A 20,711-nucleotide genomic window follows, 5' to 3' on the forward strand; every position below is an offset into this window, starting at 1 on the left:
TGCAATGGAAATTAGTCAAACAAAATGATCACAGTGAATTGAAACATGACTTCTTCATTAAGGCCAGGTAAATAACTTGATTTGAACAAACCATTGAGATGTGGGGGATTTGTCTTTTTCTCTCTGTTGATATTTTAATGTTTGACTCTCACTGCCCTGCATCAAGAATTGATTCTGTACTTTGTGATACTTTGAGCAGAATGTAAGAGGCCCCTGTCAGGAAGACTATCTTCCAGTGCTGGTCCTTGGACACTGGCAAACTGGTAGATATGGGACAAGCAACAGCTGTTGACTGCCGCCAACAGATCAAAGTCTAGTGGAGGGACAGCAATTGTGCATACATTGGTCATTCCTGTGGTGCAAAGTTTGTTGTGTTGTACATGACTATCTTATTCAGTTTTAAATAAATATGTTAAGCACACATTTGCTGTAAGGTTTCTTACGTTTACGGTTCTGTAGGGGGCAAGGCATGATGGAGCGGCTGGTTTTAGGCATCTCAATAACAAATCCAAGTCTTTGTTTGTCTGGAGGCATCTGTGTGGAAGCGAGGTATAAAAGTGGTGTTCAGAGCACCCTGAATTTCAGAGAGTCATTTGCTCAGTCTTCTATATAATGGGAGTGAGTTCCAATGAGATGCTCATCTGCAAAATGTTTGATGGCAAAATTAGTAAGTTAACACTAATTTCTGGTTCGTCGATTGTAGACTTGCAGTCGAATTATGCAGAAGAATAGCTTGGACAAGTAGTCAGAGGACCTGCTGTGTATAGCTTTGTGAAAAGGCATTGTGCTTTTAAATTTGTTCTGGCCTTTACAGGGAGCTAGTGGAGGGCTTTGAGAATGGTCCTAATATGGTCACGGCAATTTAGGACAAACAGTATTTGGACAGCTTTGTTTTGAGCATTTGGAGTTTGATGACTGATTTTTTCAGCAGACCAATACACAATCTATTGTGATTGTCAAGGTGGGACATCACAACAGCAAGCTTAATACTAACGTCTAGAGGATGAAGAGGGCAGGAAGGGCATCAAGCAGCAAACATAAATAATACATGGAATATTTAGAGACAGTGTTTTTCTGTTGCATAATATAGAGCTCACTGTTAAACAAGACTCCATAGATAGGTGTTTTTGACACAGCTTGAGAAGGGGAGAATCAGATCAAGTGAAGAGCAACTGTTGAGGGCTAACCATCTACAAGAGAAGAATCTCAGTTTTTTCCCCATTTAAAAAAAGTTTCCATCATCAGTGATGAACATGGGAGGGGCAATATAATGTTGTGGATTGGCTACTAAAGTTGCCATCACGCTTGTGAAGAAGCTGTGTGTCATCCACATACATATGGTAGCCAATATCATGGGGGTGAGAATCTTATTCAGATGGTACATGTAGATATTAAAAATGTTGGAAATAAGCCTGAGCCTTGAGTGACACCACATTTAATGCTGATTCATCTGGACATTAAAGTATCCAGTGTGAGTTTGTGGTAGTACAGAAAAAAGATGGTGCAAGTGGGTAACTTAGATAGCCAGCACCTCTGTTATGTTTGCATAGAAAGGAGATATTGTCTCACTACATTCAAAGCGTACTCAATGTCTCAATACCGTGCCACCCACCGTATCACACAATATATGTAGAAATATTCCGTATATATAAAAGACAAATTAAGCCATAGACAGAGCACACCATATACAAGTAAACAGCTGAGTATCCACGATCAACAAAATTGTTTATTATGAAAAGATTCAATGTGTTTTTAATTCAGCAAGCAATCTTCATCACAATTGTTCAGTTGTTCTAACAATGATACAGCTACAGCTGACACGTGTTTCGTCACCCACTTGCGAATTTTTCAAGGCAGTTGAACAAGATCATACACAATATTTTATATTACTTGTATTCAAAAGGAGAGATATGACAAATAAAAATATTTTCCTTTTCTTGGTACTATCTCTATTATGCTAGTTTAGAAGTCCATCTGCTCATACCAAGTGAAATTATGCAAGTAGTAACAAAATTGTGTATGTTATAGAGCATCACCCATGTGTGTGAATCAGAAAAAATGTCATAGCAGCTAACAGGCTGTTACGACACTATTAAAAACACCGAGTAGTTAGAAGTGGAATGAAAAGAAAAGGTTCTAACTGAGAAGCCTTAAGCCCCATGCTAAAACCAGTAAAATGAATGTTTATGAATACCTCCACAAGTAGATGTAATCTGGAAGTAGAAAATCTCCTTTATCCTAGGAGGATAAGTTTGTAAATTCTGCTTTCCAGATCACTAAAGAAGATCCGTCAAAATAAGGACTAGTATTAGTGAAAAACCAAATATGTGCGTCATATACCCTTAAAGATGTAAGAGATGATAACCAAGGATGACCCATGCTTGGAAGAATACTGGGACATTATAACGAAGCAGCAAGACCGTAAATTGCACCATCAGCTTAAAGTAGGTACTCTACCACTACGCTGGCTAATGAGCAGATGGAAGAACACAGGAAGTGATAAATGTCCATTTTGTTTGGATCAGGTTGAAACGGTTGATCACTTCTTTGTTGTCTGCCCGGAGTATCAACAACCAAGACGCTTGTGGTTAACACCTGTCTGTCGGTTACTAGGAACCAGATCGGCGCCGGTTGCAAGTAGAATCTTGAAATCTGACACCTCTACTCCAGTGGTTATAGGTGTAGCGAAATTTGAAAGTTGGGCCTGGGTACTCCGGATCTGTAAAATCAGTCCTTAATTTGTGGTGCACAACCCAGCGGAAGTAGGCATCCCATAGGGGTTAGGGATTTTTGACTGATTTGGATTTTATTGTTATCCGTTTAGCTGTCAAAGTCTTTTGCTACTTGTATATTTAATTCGTTTTTAACAACTTTTTTACTTTTTTATATCTATTTATATTTTATGTTTTAACATACTCAGAACTATCAACTTATTTGTGTATAATAAGGATGATTTGTATAGACGCTTGTATTGTATAGTATGTATTTCATGAAAATTCGAAATAAAGACTTTTTGACTGATAATCACTAAGTTGTTTAAAAATTCGATGTTGGCCAGAGAGTCAAATTAATAAACCCAGATTTCTCTGTCCTAGCGTGATACTTATTAGGTACAGTATCTTCACTGTTTCCATATCATTTGCAGTAGCCCTAATAACAATGAGCATCATTTCCTTCGTGTGTACTAATGCTCTGTATATTCTCTCGAACAAGTTCTAAAAATCCCAGTCACTCACTTGTTTGAATAGAATCACAAGTGTGAAAAACAAACTTGAGCATGGTACATAATTAAAGTGTTATTATTGACTCAAATATGTGCACTTACTCAATACTTCATATTAATGTAGGATAACTGATTGCTGTTGAGAGAAATAGTCCTGTTAGGAAAAAAGGCCAGAGTTTGTACAAAGCAAACATCCCTACCCTCGATGGATCGGGATGACTACACAAGCAACACACCCCATTCCTCCTAGAATTTCCGTATTATGTAGCGTTAGCAGCTCACCTCTCGCAAGCGTGTTCAATTGTAGCACGACATCTTTCGATAAGTAATACGATGTTAAATGTAATAACGTCAAGTCTCCAAACTGTTGTAATAGTCTTTCAGGCTAAAAAATAGTAAACAACCAAAAAGGCTGTAAGTTCATTGATGTGCCCCTATTAATACAGACACGCTAGTTCCATACGCTGCCATATGCCCAGAACTATAAAAGATATTATCCTAGGCTTACCATGAAAAGTTGTTAGTATCCGGTCCACATTTTCACTCTAAGTAAGGAAGGTATTTCCCGTGCTGCATTAACCGTGAAAGTTTTGAAGCCTCCATCTCCTGACGTGTTGTGCCGTAGCAACATGCATCACGGCGTCTGGGTTACCCCTTGGGCGCGGCCGCGATTCTGCAGCCTGTGCGGCCGTTTGAAGAGTGGGCGGGTTCATGACGGCCCTCAGCCATAATCAGCACACGAGCACTGTGATGCATGACAGCCGGGGGCCGTCATCAGCATGCAAGGGGTTAAGAGTCTTTTCTAAGTTTTTTGAATGCAAGTAATATAAAATATTGTGTATGATCTTGTTCAACAGCCTTGAAAAAGTTGCAAGTGGGCGACAAAACACGTGTCGGCTGTAGCTGTATCATTGTTAGAACAACTGAACAATTGTGATGAAGATTGCTTGCTGAACTAAACACACATTGAATCTTTTATATTAAACAATTTCGCTGATCGTGGATACTCAGCTGTTTACTTGTATATCCTGTGCTCTGTCTATGGCTTAATTTGTCTTGAGTTTGTGGTAGTAATGGTAGAGGAGTGAAGTAAACCTGGTAAATGGAGCTCCAGTAATGCCGCAAAAGTTGAGAGCTGTTTGGGAAGGATAAGTTGATCAATGGTGTTTAATGTTTCCAACATATACAGGAGCCAGAAGCTTTTCCCTAATATTTTTAACATAGTTGAGGTATCCTTTTGGGATTTGAAAATCTAATTGGAAGGTAATGAACATGTAATCTTTCTCAGGGTGGGATTAGGGTGAGTGGCAGACCATAGTTTTCAATGCATTGACAACAAAGGGGGGTCCAGAAATAGTCTATAGTTTGTAAAATTCACTTGATTTGCAAACCTTTTTTAAGGATGAGAATGATGATATCATGTTTGGGGGGTTTAGGAAAGGATCCACAGGGAAGGAAACGTGAATTATTTGCCCAGTGACAAATTGTCGTAGTGCTTGGAGGTTTTCTTAAAGGTTTTGGGTTTATTTCTCACTTACGTCTTTGAGGCTGGAGTAAAGTCTGAGAGAGTGGGAGCAATGGGTATTAGAGGTCATAGGGACAATGAGCTGAGGTGGAGCTCTCTCTCTTAGAGCTGAGATATTATTAGTGGAATAGGAAAATACGTTTTCACAAGTTTCAAAGGAAGACAGCTCGATTTTTAACAGAACGTGGTGAGTCACCATCGCCTCGAAAATACAAATAAATATTTAAGTGAATTATTAGTGCCATTGATGCAAGATCGAGGTTATGCCTTTTAGTTCTAATACAAGCTATCTTCTATCCCCTTGAATGAACTCTGCAGACCATCTGTTCTATAGGGAGTTTTGTTTTGTTCCATTGTCTTTTAAGAGCCCTACATTGGCATTTCAGATGCAGGATTTTGTCTGTGAACGAATTTTTGGATTTCATTAGGACATTTTACATGTGGAGACCTGGGCCGCAATGTCCAGGGCAATTGTCATTTTTTTCCCTAGATCAATGGAGACCATTCATGGATTCCAAATAAGGATCATGAATATTGAAAAAATACTCATGTTGTATGCTGTTAAGAATCCTCCATGAGTTCAGGATGTGAGGAGTCATGTGCCGGGTCAACTTATACCTAAACTCATTAGCAATGCAGAAGCTAATGACATCACAGTCAGACCAGGGTAGCTTCATAGGCATTCAAAAAGTAGCAGTTGGGGTGGTGGACAAAAGTAGGACTGAATCATTTTCTACTAGGTTGTTTATTAGACATCGAGCTTTGGGAGAAGCCCAAATTATCCATCTCCTGTCGGAATTTGATGTATTATCAGACCAGATTTAAAGGTCTCCAAGTATATTGGTACAGTTAGATAAGGGCAGAATATGTCAGGCAAGATGAAGTAGATCAGAGGGAAAGGACACAAGGCAATCTTTAGCAGGATGGTACATCACTGCAATGGTTGACGGTGGACTAGTCAGCACTCTACAAAGCTACAAAGCAGGTAGTAGGAAAACTCAAATGAGGGATTGGTATCTCCTTTACAGAGATTAAATTACGGTGAATTTAGGGCCACACAAATCCTTCTACTCTTCATCCTACATTAGGATGTTATAGTTAGGAAAGAGGATGTAATTTATGTCAGACATAGAGGCATCTCTGAACCATGTCTCTGTGATGGCTGTTAAATGGGAGAGAGGTCAAAGATTAGGTCATAATGTTATAAGCATTTTTTTCAGCAAATCTCAGGTTTGGCAGTATGTATACTCTGTCGCAACAGCGAAGGAGTATACATACTGCCAATATGAAGGTCCATCCACCTGATTTAAATGCAGGCAGACCTTCAGTATGACCATGGAGGAGACTACTCTGTCAGCACCCTGGAATCCTCCAATGGCTCTGGGGAGTGAGGGCCCTTAGAGTAATGTCTACATGTCCAACCACCCAAATTGGATGGTGGACATGTAGTCATTTTTTTACTGTTTCTTACCACCAGGTAAAACCTGATGATGAGGAACAGTAACATTATTATTATGCTCCCCAGCCTTTGGAGAAGGTTCCCATGGTGATAAAAGCACTACATTTTTTTATTTTCGAAAAGAAGATACCTTTCAGGATTTTTTTTTATGGATTACTTTTGGTGCTGTTGTCCTGTAGCACAGAGTAATATGCATTGCCATGAACCACCATAACTGCAGTTCCTGTCATTGCTTATATGAATGATAGCCTGCTTGGCGGTCATTTATAAATTATGTAGGCGACCTCTCCACCATACGGATGGAGTAGTTTCCTTCATTCCCATGGCAGAATGGCAGGTAAGTCATGGCCCTTGGTCTCAGAGGGGTTAGTGGAACGGAGAGGGGAGGGTGTAAGCTGTTGGAACATGTGGTGGCTGGGAAGGCAGTAGTGGGGGTGAAATGGGAAACAAATGAGGGGATTGAAGTAGTGGCAGAGTGTACATTAAAATGGGAACTATTTTTTTTAAACACATCGAGAAAATTGTACTCACATTTTAGAAGGATAGATTACTTGCCTTGTATCATGATCTTGCGACTGTTGTCGATGTTAATGGGCAGGGTTAATGGTATTGAGCATGATGAACAGGCAAGTTTCTTGCTACAAGGGATTAATGAGATTGACTTAGTTTGATAAGAATGTTGGAGTGTATCTATTTAGACAGAGATATCAGTTGTGTGGAATAGCTGTCCAGTAGTTTTTACATATTCAATTAAAGTCTCTGAATGTGCAAAGAGACCTTAGGTTTTAAGCTTCTTTTTTACAAGTTGAATGCTTATAGAAGCTGGGTATGGTATAGCATAATTGTGTGGCCAAAAGTTGTGCAAATGGTTCGCTGGTGTTACAATGAGACACATTATGGCATAGGAAAGGAGTATAGCAGACAATTGAATGATGGCAAGATTCCCCTCATATGGTCACAGTGATGGATGGAGAAAGAGGCTGTGTATCAGGGTTTCACCTTTCTGAGAAAAATGTTTCAGTATGAAGTTCTGCTATGGCTAAGAATTGGCATATAACAACAGTGTGAACAAAAGTCCTGCATTTGAGCTTAAACAATGATTTGCAACAATGATCCAAAATTGTTCCGAGAAAACCATCAGAAGCATACAATCTTTGAAATGGTTTCGAATTTTCAGTGTCACATATGATATTTTAAATGGAAAAGAAAATGCTAAGTGAATGATAGAGGTCATGCAGGCAAGGAACACTGGATGTATGGTGACCCATGAACCTATATCAACAAGTGATCTGCATCAGGAAAGGCCTTATCCAAGATAGATGGGTGTCATGAGATGCTTCAGGCAGTAGTTGGTGTGAGGAAAGGCTAAAAAAGATATTGACCTGCAGTCATCATCTGAAGTTGGACCAGCTAGGCCCGGATGGCCCACTGTGCTCGGGGGTGGTTGTTGATGATGTTTACAGTACTGTCTTCATTATCTAGTAGTGAGAGTTATAGTCCCTTGGGATCTTAGCTATTTCCCTAGAGTCGCACTCAAATGGAGGACACATTTTAACATTTTGGAGGTTTCTTTTGTGGATCATTAGTTCTGGTTCCTTTCCAGCTGAGGGTTCTTGATCCTCTGCAATTGCCTGGGTCGGAGGAGTCTGGATTCTCTGCTATCCTCTTTTCCCCACTGGAACCCATGGGATTCCCATGGTTGGGAATGTGGTTTCCTGAGTTCATGGGTGCTGCATGTCATTTTTGGTTGATGCATTTTTCAGACAGAGGGTGTTCGTTCCTTGGTGGCGTACTCTTGGGATATTAGCTTAACTTCAATCTTAAGTCGATTATTTTGCACTTGATCAATTGGTTGCCGTATGACGGTGGGGTTTCTATCATCCTCAGCCTTGCTGGTACATTAAGACTGTGCTGCTTAGTTTAGATGGGAACTTGGCCTTGGCCTTCTCCAGCCCTGCTGGTGGATATATGAATGACTCTCCCTCTCTGGTTTAGTGAATGTGGCTTTGGCATGTACCACGATGCCTTGTTTCGTTTCTGGGTCAGATGCATACCTGAGACTCTTGGTATTTAGGACTTCTTCGCTGTGTAAGGCAGTAGAGACAGCAGTAAAGGTGGTTATGCTACAAGTGCTTATTAGTAACCTTCATTATCCTGAAACCAGTCATCCTCATCTCAGTCCAAGGCCCTGGCTGCCCTCTGTTTGCTCCTGCTCCTCTGGCCATGCATTTGCAAACATGCTATGATTTGGGAAGTGGGAAGGGAGTGGCCTTCGTATATCCAAATAGGTCGAATTTGACATTTAAAACACATAGTTTATTTGTCTTTGAAGAGAAGGAACTGACTTTTAAGGGCAAATAGGTTGCATGTCATCAGAGTGAAGATTCACCCTGATAGAGTGAATGAGGACCGATATGAAAAAGACTGAGATGATAAGTGATGAAAATTTTAAATTAGTATCAAAACCTTTTACTGAAGATCTGAAAACAACCAGCATGGAAATTGCTTTCGGGTAAAAAGGAAAGACAGGCTGAAAGTGTTACATGTTACCTGGGATATTAATCGCTAATGATTGTGAGGCCCTACAAGTGCCATCAAGCAAATATGTAAACCAGTACCCCGAAATTTAAAAAAAAACAATTTTTATGCTGCAATGGTAGCATGGCAAGTGTTCAGCTGCTAGCAACAAAAGGGAACCATTTGCTGATTAGGTGCCATAAAGTAACAATTCAGTTAAGAACAGAAATAGGCCCTCACCAGAGGAAGTTGGAACATTTAAAGTGTCAACGTTTTGTTCATTTGACGGCGATTGTTTGTTTTATGTAAACATTGACATGGAGGTTGTGTTAATATGCTGACTAATTGAATACATACATTCTCTTTTGCTCTTCTAAATCAATTTAGGCGTTACAAGATCTTGTGGTAAGAAAGCTATACTTCCTTTATGCAACAGTCTGTTCTTATTGCATTCAGAGTTGAATTTTCCTACCTAATGTTTTATATAGAGCGCGTTAGGCAAACTCTTTAGGTAACAGGTTATATTAAATATGACAAAAGGTTGGATTGCAAGTTAAGAATTTCTGCTCCCAGATCTGCAGCGTTTTCCTCAATGGCAGATTGTAAAATCGCAAGAATTGGTGTTTCCACTCCGAATACAGCATTTTGTTTCCTCATTCCTAAAACCTATTTTACTCTGTTTTCAGATAAGAAATTTATAGGTGAACAACATGGGAATTGTGGTTTTGTCACATACATTGTAATTCCCTATTTGGCCAGACATTTCCTTTCTAGCCAAGATGGAATGACAGTCTATCTATAATTACATTCCATTCATAACGAGAGCCTACGTAAAGAAAGCCACTGCTGATATATGTATTTAAGGCAACACAGTTGCTGACTACATATCTGTAAAAATACATTAAAAGTGCCCGTCGACCATGTGTTTCTTATGTCTCTCTTTCGAGTTCTCTCACTCCTTCTCCTTTCTCTGCTGGTTATATTTTCTGTTGATCCTCTCACACCCAGTCCTTTGCTGCCTAATTTCAGGAGCCAATGGCCTTTCTTCTGTGTTGTCACCCCTCTGTCTATGCTCCTTATTCCACTCTTCATTTAGTTTTAACTCTAACCACCATCGCCTTCAGTCCTTCCCTTCTCCACTCAACTGCCGGCTTCTCCCACTTTGAATCCCTTGCACTTGTAATTAGGTACTCTGGCTCCTGAGACTTGGTTAACTGTGACTTCTTTATTTACATATGAAAGCAGAGCTCAGAGGAATGTATTGAGAAGGCCTCCAAGATACATCGCTGGTTACCGGATTGTAATATTTTATTTATTTGTTGTTTATGTAGCAATACATCCATTCACCCGGGGTTTAGAGTGTTGTATGTAGTATTTGTAAATGACCAATACCTACAGTTTGTGAAAGCATTGATTCTAATACACATATTTTAAATGAAACAGAATTTGTAATAATAGCTGCAGAATCAAATACAATTGTAGCACACAGATTGATGGCATTTCTCAGCTGAGAGTACCAAGTCATCACCATTGAATAGAAATTGGCAGCAGTTCATTGGTCTTGTGAAGCAGTATCAAGGGTCAGATTTGAAGAGCAAAGTCAAATTACAGCATACAGTAATAACCATAAGGTGGGTGAGAGACACGACCTCTTCATAGAAATCTGGAATTGAGTAGCAATGTGATCTTGTAACACAAAGAACAGGAGAAAACATGTTCAGCCCTTGTGTAATTCATACAGTATAGGGTGGCAAAAGTGGCACTGTGATAATACTGAGGCCTGGAGTATGGGCGAGCAAATGCATGTAGGTGATTGGAGGAATGTTAAACGAAGAGCATATATTTGGTCAAAGGAAAAGGGGAGCTGCAAACGTCACAGGTGTGTTGGGCCAGAAAAACAGAAGACTGGAACTGAGAACAGCTATTAACAAGAGAAAGACAATAAGAAAAATATAATAGTACAAGCAGGGCTTACAGACAACTATATAAACATATGTGTGTCGTAACAAAGCAGGATGTTAGGTTAGATACTGCTCAGGAGCAGTAAAAAAAGTGAGGGAATAAATTCCTTCACCATTAGGCCTAGGGCAAATGTTCGGTTAAAAAACCCACCACAGTGATATACACCAGCTATAGTTCTGCAAGTTCGATTGTATTTTTTATTCGATAATGATTTTTGAATTATTTGTTACCCTCTAAGGAACCATGGGAATGATTGGAAAGGATGCTAATTGTTTTTAGATAATATGATCATGTATTTTTTGTTGCTATGAGATGCTTACTTGTGCTTTTTAGGTCTCACTAGAGGCAGCGCAGCTGCTCTGGCAAGACATTTAGTTAGTGGATTTTCAAAGTGCTACCCAGGCTTTTGCTGGCCACAAGCTTGAGTGCACGTACGTGTGCAAGCGCACAGCCACCATCTGCCTTTCCTTTGTTGTCATGGGTAATTAAGCGTCTCTCTCTCTCCGGGCACCCTTTCATGTCATCGCTCGTTACCTCTTCTTCCCTCCCCTGCCCTTGGCTGAGCTTCACTATTTATATTGCTATCACTTTGTCTAGCGCAGTTATCACCTATCTCTGCCTGCTCTCCCAGCCCCTACTTTCCTCCCACCGCCCGCTCAATCTCTATCTGAGCCTCTGTCTGTCTCTACTTTTCTCTAGGCTTGTCTTTTTACCGCACTGTTCATAATTCTGCGTACTTTCATATCATTTTCTCTCTGCCTCCTCCTATCTCTTCTTACTAACTCTCTTTCTCTCTCTGTGCCTTTCATGTCATCCCTCGTTACCTCTTCTGCCCTCCCTGCCCTTGGCTGAGCTTCACTTTTTATATTTCTGTCACTTTATCTAGCGCAGTCTTCGCCTATGTCTGCCTGCTCTCCCAGCCCTTACTTTCCTCCCACCGCCTGCTCAATCTCTATCTGAGCCTCTGTCTGTCTCTACTTTTCTCTAGGCTTGTCTCTTTACCGCACTGTTCATGCTCTCGAGTACTTTCGTATCATTTTCTCTCTGCCTCCTCTTTGTGTCTCTCTTCCACTTTTTGCATTTCTCTCCATTTTTTGCATCGTAAAATCTGCCTGTCTATTACTTTTGTATCTCTACCTGTAAAACTCTGTGCGGCTGATTCATAGAAGCATCCGTGTTTACTGCCGAAAATATCAAGTTTGAGAAACTGTTATTTTTTTTATGAGTTTTTCGTGAATTCCCAAAAATGGTCCCAAAATGTCACTTTCACATCAAAATGTGGTTTGACAGTATACTGTGTGACAACAGTGTCCGTATCCAGTTTCAACACCTCTAATTTCACCCTGCTCTGCTTACCAGCCCACATCAGATATATCAGTAAACTATTCAGGGTGGTGAAAGTGGCACGAGGGATACAACAGATACAACCAGTTCAGACATGGCCATATGCAGATCAGTCTGACCCTGTGCCTCATGGGAACAGTCCAGCCCGAACTGTCAAGCCATGCCTTCCATGGACTGGAAACAAGCTTCCTAAGACCGGTTTCTGGCATTCCAGCCGTCTTCAGCAAGGCTTGCTTGAATCCAGTGGCAAATGGAGCAAGGGACTCGCGTCTGAGCATACCTTGCCAACTTATGCCTCTAAAAACAAGCATTGGCATAGCCAATAAGTCTCTCCTTTGGGACCTTATACGTTTTTAGCCATGCAACAGTTGATGTTATTGCACCAAGGATATTGTGCTGCATAATTAAATACTTATAAGGTCCCAAAAGCGAGACCTATTGGCTATGACAATGCTTGTTAAGGTTTGTAACCGAAATAAAGCTATGTTACTTCTACTACAGCAGCTATATAAGAAATGCATAATAAATCCTAAACATAAAATCAAAAGTGTTCAAAGAGGGGAGTACGAAAAATTGACTCAAGGCACGTGGTTTTCTTTACTTCCCCAATGCCCCTGTGAAGGCTTTACACATCAAAGCACCAAGATTATTATTCTTTTTTGTAAACTCTATACCCCGCGGAGAAGGCCATTTCTTTGCCCCCTACTATTAGTACAGGAAACCAGGTCACATGAGAGAGCCTTGGACTATTTATTATCCTTAGACAATATAGATACTGTATACGCTGTCTTAAATTATACTTAACTGTACTTAAGATAAGCAGTAGATATTAGATGTTTATTATGTTTTTTTTTAATGGCTGTATTTTAAAAATGTATGTATTTATTTAGTATTTTACATGGAAATGTATTGGATTTTTTGGTTGTTGCTTTTTTATGTAAATTTTGTTTATTGATTTTAAAGCATACAACACAAGCCAAACAAATTGAAAACTCATGTCCCTGTAAAGAAAGCATCAAATAAGCCCACTTTCCATGGTACATAGTGCAACAACTTAATGAAAACATACATATCAGGATCTAGCCCATGCAAAATACAATCAGGCCCTACATAGCAAAATGTGGCACAATAAAGGAGAACAACTAAGTATGGGCGGAAAATCCGTTACGCTCGCGGATTTTGCGGATTTTCGGTAAATTCGCAATCCGCGAGATTCGCGAATTTCCCGCAAAATCCGCAAATTCGCACGCAGCGGATTTTTTTTCTTTGCGGTGTAAGTTCGCAATTGCGAACATGTAGGTGCGGTGGGCAGCAACAATCTCGCACTCGCGAAATTACAAAAATTACAATTCTGCACAAGAAATCTACTAGCAAGCAGCATAGACCTTCTGAAAATGATGATTTTTATCAGAATAACTCCTCAGGTTGACATTTGCCTGCACTTTTTTGGATTTGAGGCCTTTTGATTTCCTTTGGATAACTTTTGGATTAGAAATCAACTTTCTCATATAAGCTTGGTGGGGCATTGCAGTTGCTGTAATGGTGTTCTGCAGAAAAACGAGTTTTGCAAAAGTGAAAGCAAATTCAAAAGTTCAAACTCATCATTAGTAACCGTTCCCTGTAGTGCTTCCTGACAAGGGCCCCTCCAGAGCAGTTGCTAGTTGCAACAATTGTATGACCCTGCTCTGACCCTCACAGCAGGCTCATAGAATAGCTACAAGTAGGCCACAAAGGTCCTGGAAAAAAAATGTGCACTGCAAACAGAAAGCAAATTACAGATAAGGAAGCAGGTGACAGACTGGAATTTTAAAACAGTGACACATTATTAAATCAACCCCAAATTAATTCATGTCAGTTGAAGCAGGCAGGTGTGCTTGCTTTTTCCCCCCATAATCTACAGTGATGATGAACCAGAGGGTGGCATAAGGCATTGATGTACCAGAGGGTGGCATGGGTGAAACAGAGGGTGGCAGGGGTGAAACAGAGGGTGCTGGGAACCTGTGATGATGAACCAGACGTAGAAACAACATAATCGTGACCGGTGCGAGCCTACATGTAAGTTCGCAATTGCAAACTGTTACAAAACCCTCGCGAACTGTCAGAAATCCTTGCGAACTGGCAGAAATCCTTGCAAACACAAAAAAAAAAATCTGCAAATTCGCGAGAATTCGCGGATTTTGCGGATTGCGAGTTCGCAAATTCGCAAAATTCGCGAACGCCAGATTCGCAAAATTCGCCCATGCTTAAGAACAACACTCATCCAAGCTCCGTCTCCATTTCTCCTAACAAGAGACCCATTGCAAGGAGGGCGGAGAACGACCAACTTAGAAGTGGAAATGTCATCAAATAACAATTTTTCCCCTAATCCATGGTGGCCCTCTAATCAGGAGAGCAACAGGGTGCTGTCATCAATTACATATCTATACTACTATAATAAAGGAAGAACTTTGCTCCTTTGAGGCTGGTAAACTCGGGAACCACAGCGCCAATCCTCACACCCGATACATCATTGTAATCGTCAGGGTGTGCAGATGGACATAGGCTATATAAATAAAAAAAATATAAGTTATATAAAAAAAATTCGATAAAAAAGTAGTCCCTTGCAAGTAGCGCCGGCCGCGACCTGTGTGGTGACATCAGGAGCACGGGGAGGAGCGGCGCGCAGGAGCGGAAGAGGAGCGGTGGACATGGCGCGGGGAGGAGCGGTGACAAATGGCGGAATGGCGGTGAGGACCGGCGGACAGGCGGGAGGAGCGGTAAGCGGCAAGGAGCGGCGGAGCGGTGAAATGAGGTGCGCGGGGAGGAGCGGCGGCTGAGGTAAGGCTCCGGGCAGGCGGGGGTCAGGGCAGGCAGGGGTTGGGGCAGGCGGGGGATGGGGCGGGCGGGGCCCGGGCTGCTTGACAATGTCGGGGCGGGCGGGGGGCTGGGCTGCTGCACAATATTGGGGCGGGCGGTGGTCCGGGAAGCCTGATTGCTCCCGGACAAGGTCGGGATGGACTGATAGTAGAGAATAAAATAAAAGAAGAACCAAATGTGAAATTCTCACACAGAAAGAAAAAGAAACAAGAGGATGCACTGAGAGGAAGCCGCCCCTCGTCCAGAAGCTGGGGGGCCATCTGGATGGAAAAGGCCAAGTTGTCGGGCCTAGGTGGGTCGCTCGGGAGAGTCCAGCTTCTGGCCTCTAGAGTATGATTGAAGGGAGTCCTCAAACAACTGTAAGGCCCAAAGTCTGGGGGGAACCAAACGGGAATGCCTGGTCGTGGTGAAATAGTGCACAAGAGGCTGCCAAGTGCGGGTGAAACGTGTGCCTGTATGGTTAATGTGGGTGGTAAGCAATTGAAGAGCTAAAACATTCCACAGGTGAAGAAACCAGGTGGCGATAGGGGGAGGATGCAGTTTCTTCCAAAATAAGGCTATTGACTGTCTAGCCGCTGCTAGTAAATGGAGAATCAAGCACAACTCTGCGTATGTCATAACATTTAGTGTTGAGGGTTTACTGTCTAAAAGCGTAACTGCCGGGGAAGAAGGAATAGGAAATCGCACTACCTCCTTGATGTGGCTGAGGACCTCCTTCAAAAAGATCGTGAGATTCGGGCATGACCATCAAATGTGAATAAAATCAGCTCTATCCCTCTGGCATCTCCAACAGGTCGGGGGGAGCGTGGGAAAATTTGGTGTAAGCGGGTGGGCGTGTAATACCACTGCGTCATTAACTTGTATGCTGACTCACGTTGCGGCGTGCTCTGGAATCTCTTTGGAATATGAAGCCTTAGACCGGTCCACCCTTCAGGAGGAATGTTCTTCTAGGTTTAAAGCCCACCGTGTCAGTTATCCGTGGGTTCATGAGAGTGTTGTAAAACAGATTATGTATTAGAATTCAGACCCTTCAATCCCTCAAATTTACGAACCAGGGTCTCAAAGGCGGTAAGTTGTCTAGTGGCTCCTTGAACATAGGTCTGGGAGCTAAGCCAGTGACGTATCTGGTAATATTGCATACATTTACCCGTGTTAGATGAAACCTTTGCCTTCATTGATCAAACGTAAGGAAGTCCTCGCCCTGAAAAAGGTCCTGAATAATCCGTCAATTGCCCTCGGTCCATGTACTAAATGCCTCGGTTTGCATTGCCAGCGTGTTAGGGGATGGGAACAATGTCAGGCCTTGGGACTGCCACCTTGTCCCAAATCTCCAATACCGTCTTCGTTGGGGTGGCTATGTAGGCGCTGCAGGTGAGTACTCCACGCGGGAGCCAAGCCAGGACCCACAAAGGTGTACAAGCCACCGCTCGATCCAAGTAAAACCAATGTTTTTCGCGAACCATCCACCCTGATATATACTAAAGGTGACAAGCCCAATAGTATTCCAAAGGATTGGGGCACGCTAGTCCACCCCAGTCACAAGGCAAGATTAGGATCCTGTTGGATAATCGTGGGCGGGATTTGCTCCATAAAAAAATTTGTAAAGTCACGTTGTAGGGCAAGAATATCAGCCTGAGGTATTGGGGTGGGTAGAGTTTGAAAGAGGAATAGAAGTCCTAACCAGCCGAGAGGAAGGCCATTCTATCTGTGCAATTCCTCTCGGATGGCCTTCCTATATCTAGGCCAGTTAGACTGATTACAAGTCGAGAGTGTAGGGGTCAAGTTTAGGCCCAGATACCGAAAAGATACGTCAATCTACTGTACTGGAATCAGGTCTCGTGATTCCTGGATCTCAGAGAGAGTAAGATTAAGAGCATGAGATTTTCCAAGATTGATCCTGTATCCTGATGCATCTTCAAAAGCCCTCAGGAGAGAAGCCACAGCTGGGAGGGACGTTGAGGTGGAGGATAATGATAGAAGGAAGTCATCCGCAAAGAGGTAGGCCTTATGGTCATACCCACCCATGGAAATGCCTCGTATATTCAGATCTTGATGAATGGCGATAGCCAGGGGCTCCACAACCAGATCGAACAACAGGGGGGATAGCGAGCACCCCTGTCTGGTGCCCCAAATAGAAGGGGATTGGGGCAGTGAGACAACCATTGAAACTAATGTGGGTAGAGGGTTTTGCATAAGGCGCTATCAATCTGGAGATCATCTTCGGTCCCAGTCCCACTCTCCGTAATACTTCTTTAAGGAATCCCTAGTCCACTCGATCGAAGGCTTACTCCGGGTCGAGGAATACCGGACAGGCAAGGATATTTCTATAGAGTATTCTTTTATACGTAGTGGGATACCAGACGGATATTGTCCGCTCCCTGGCGGTGTTGAATAAATCCCACTTGATCGAGGTCAATGAGACTGGGGAGATGGGGCTCCAGGCGATTGGCTAAAATGGTTGTATTAATCTTTGCATCAGTGTTTAACAAAGCAATGGGGCAGTAGGACGCAGGAAAGGAATAGTCTTTACCTGGCTATGGAATAAGGACCACCTCCACTTCATTCATGGAGGCGGTGAGAACTGTGATATTTGTGAAACTATAAAAAAGATTAAGCAAATGGTCTCGAAGCTGCGGGTAATAGACCCGCTAAAAAGTGACAGGTAATTCATCCGGCCCGGGGATCTTACCAAGTGGAAGTTGTTTTAAAGCCTTAGCAATCACATCATGAGTAATGGGATTTTCCAGCAATTTCATAAAGTGAGGATCAATAGGATCCCAAGTGCAAGAGTTAAGAAAGTCAGTACAGCATCAGGAGGACAAGGAGTATTTACATAGAGGTCCCCATAGAAATTCTACAGTTTAAGACCTTTATCCACCTCCAAAATGGCCTATGAGCCATCTGGGGGCCTATGTTTGGTGATGTGTGCTCTGGCGGTCTGTGCTCAAAGGCGTCCTGCCAGACACGCCCGAACCTTATCACCCCCTGAGTAGAACTTCTGCTTGAGGTTGAGTAGAATTTTTTCTGCCGTATTGGTGTGATGCAGGTGCAATTGCCTTGCAATTCAGCGAGGCGCCACTTATTGAGGAGGGACGGATGAAGATGATCCCTGCATTCCAGTGTTTTGATGTCTCCAGAGATCGATATAGATGTGATAACTCCCTGAATAGTAGGTTTAAAAGCATCTCATCGAATGTCCTCAGAGGTGTTGGTAAGGGAATTAGCAAGAAAGAAGGCCTCAGTCTATTTTTGGATATCCACCACATCCACAGGGTCCCGAAGGACCTGAGGGGGCAGCCTCCAGCGGGGTACGGACTCCCTACGCGGATTAGGGGGTTGAAAGGAAACCAGGGCATGATAGTGATCTTATAAAGATATTTCAGATATCTCCGCATCGCTCAGTGGATGGATCAAGGGGAGAGAGAGAAAATAATAGTCTATACGAGAATATGACTGTTGCGAATGGGAGAAAATGGAATAGTCCTTAGAGTCCGGGTGTAGATGTCTCCAGGCATTAACTAAGCCTAAGTCTGTGATGACATTCCTCAGGGCCGCCAACATCGCACCAGAACTTTGATATGTCTGGCAGTACAATCCCATTCTGGGTCCCAGACCAAATTAAAATCGCCCCCGAGGACAATGGGAGTTGTGACTGACTGTAGGAGCTCCCTAAGGTGTGGGCATAGGAAAGCATCCTGGTACAGATTATGGGCATATGTGTTAACAAAGGTTAGAGACCTCTTATCCCCAAACCTGGCGCCTCTTGTTAGGGGAGTTCAGACCCTTTACATTTAGAGTGAGAAATTTATTGTGGCCCGTCATAACATTCTTGAAAGAGAAGTACGACCCCTGCAACCTTCACAGCGACCCTATAGGCCTGGGTCCCTTCCCCCAGACCCTCATGTCCCCCAGTAGAATGACAGGGCCATCGCAGCTCTTCAGCATAGCAGTACAAGCCCAAGTATCACCCAGCAAAGCACTCATCTTTACTCTCATACCCCTAAAATCAGCACATCTAAAAGAAAAAAAGAAACTGTGAAGAAAAAGGAAAGAAAAATGAAGGATACAACAACTGATGGCCTACCGGGCCAGGAACAAACAGAGTCTATCAAGAAGAGCCCAGTGTAACACAGATGGGCCATTCCGGAAAAGTCACTCTCCTACGGGACTCTGTAGGTGGGGTGGCAGTCGTACAGAGGTTTGTGGGCCTCCGCCACCACTGTCCCGTGGCAATGTTTAGGAAAAGGGATATTTGCTCCATCCATCATGCCAATCCCGAGAATGTCAGCTGCGGTCACAGCTCCGACGTCCTCCGAAGACGTAGTCTCTTCATGCAAGAGGGTCAAGTGTGACTTTAGGCTACATGCAATGTCTCACTCAGTTTTCAACCATCCTCTAACAGTATCTAGGACTTCCTTCCCAGAGCCGGATTCACCTCAAGTCTAAGTCGAGGTACATGTGGCCCCATTGCAGGAGACAGCAAAGCCAGGGAGTGTTTATTCTGTATGAGCTGGAGAGGAAGAGCCACTCAGGGAGCAAATATGACTGATGATTTCCTGTTTAGTTTTGGAAGAATCAAGTTCCTGTATGCGGAGTCTGGATTTAGGAGGCATGACTGTGAACTATATCAGGAGAAGAGGTCCCTCTCAGCGCTCTCCCGGTGAAGACAGGTCCCCTCCATCAGACTCCGATGGGAGCTGCAGAAGCTGTTTTGCATTGTTTAGTGAACGAAGGACTCGCCTTTTGCCCTACCATGTAACATTAGGGCAAATAGATGACCCCATTGGTATTTGATGTTGACATCCCTCAGCTTTTCTGTGACGGGCTTGAAATCTTTTCGCTGTCAAAGTGTGACTGGTATTTGTATCAAGAGGCCATTGTAAGAAATCATTTTAATCCCTTGTATTTTTTTCAGAATAGTTTCTTTATCTGCATAGTAATGGACTCTAGTAAGGATGTCCAGAATGAAGTTAGGCAGATTGTGTGGACCACAGACCCGATGAGCCCTGTCAAACATAGGTGGTGAGGCCTCCTCTATCTCTCGGATGGCTTGGAAAAGTTCTGCTGTATATGTCAGGATGTTTTTGCCTTCTCCCCCCAATAGAGCCCCCCTGATGCGCAGGTTGTTTAGCAGACTGCGATTTTCAAGGTTCTCCTGCTTCAGCTTAAAGGAAATAATCTGCTCCTCGATTTCCATCATTCTCTTCCACAGATTTTATTGATCCTCAGCTCTGGTGTCCACAGTGCATTCAAGGTCATCGACTCTTCCCCAATTTCCCTGACCTCTCAACGGATTTCCTGCAGGCCTGTCTTGAAGTCCTGTCTTAGAGAGCCAATCTCTTCTTTGATTTCCTGCAGGAAGGACACCATGAATGCCTGGGTGAGTGGCACCTCCAAGGTGGACTTCCCTGATGCCAGAGTTGAAGAGTTGGAGTCTTCCTGTGAATGAGGAGTAGCTTTAGACCAGAGGGAGGTGGCTGGATTGTCACGAGCCATGGTAGACTCAGCGTCTTTATGTGCTTTATTTATAGGAGGCATGACAGGGCCTCCAGGGGGACCATGAGTCCAACGATGGAGAAAGGTCAGACCCTGAGGACGGGGTAGAAAGGCGTTGAGGAGCAAAGACTTGGCAACTATTATTTTAGTTGTGTAGGGCTGTCTGCGAGCCAGGCCAAAGGAGCTCCAGATGTCCCACACATGCATCACAGTATTACCATGCTACCAAGACGAACCACCACATGTAGCACGGGGTCTCTCCCCCACAACAGCCCACAGCACAGGACCAGAGTCCATAGGATGGGCACTAGCCCAGCAAAGATGACCCC

The 20,711-nt window shown here is 43.0% G+C and overlaps 1 protein-coding gene across 1 annotated transcript in view; it reads left to right on the forward strand.

Moving 5' to 3' along the window:
• Positions 1–20,335, forward strand: part of LOC147703294 (uncharacterized) — a 157,825-nt gene extending 137,490 nt beyond the window's left edge. The window contains exons 10-11 of the mRNA XM_086929490.1: positions 9,112–9,129; positions 20,099–20,335. Coding sequence (XP_086785616.1) covers positions 9,112–9,129; positions 20,099–20,335 — 255 coding nt within the window. The remainder of the gene's footprint in view (positions 1–9,111; positions 9,130–20,098) is intronic.
• Positions 20,336–20,711: the final 376 nt, after the last annotated feature.

Source organism: Lissotriton vulgaris, chromosome 7, assembly GCF_964263255.1.
Source record: "Lissotriton vulgaris chromosome 7, aLisVul1.2, whole genome shotgun sequence".
Taxonomy (NCBI): domain Eukaryota; kingdom Metazoa; phylum Chordata; class Amphibia; order Caudata; family Salamandridae; genus Lissotriton; species Lissotriton vulgaris.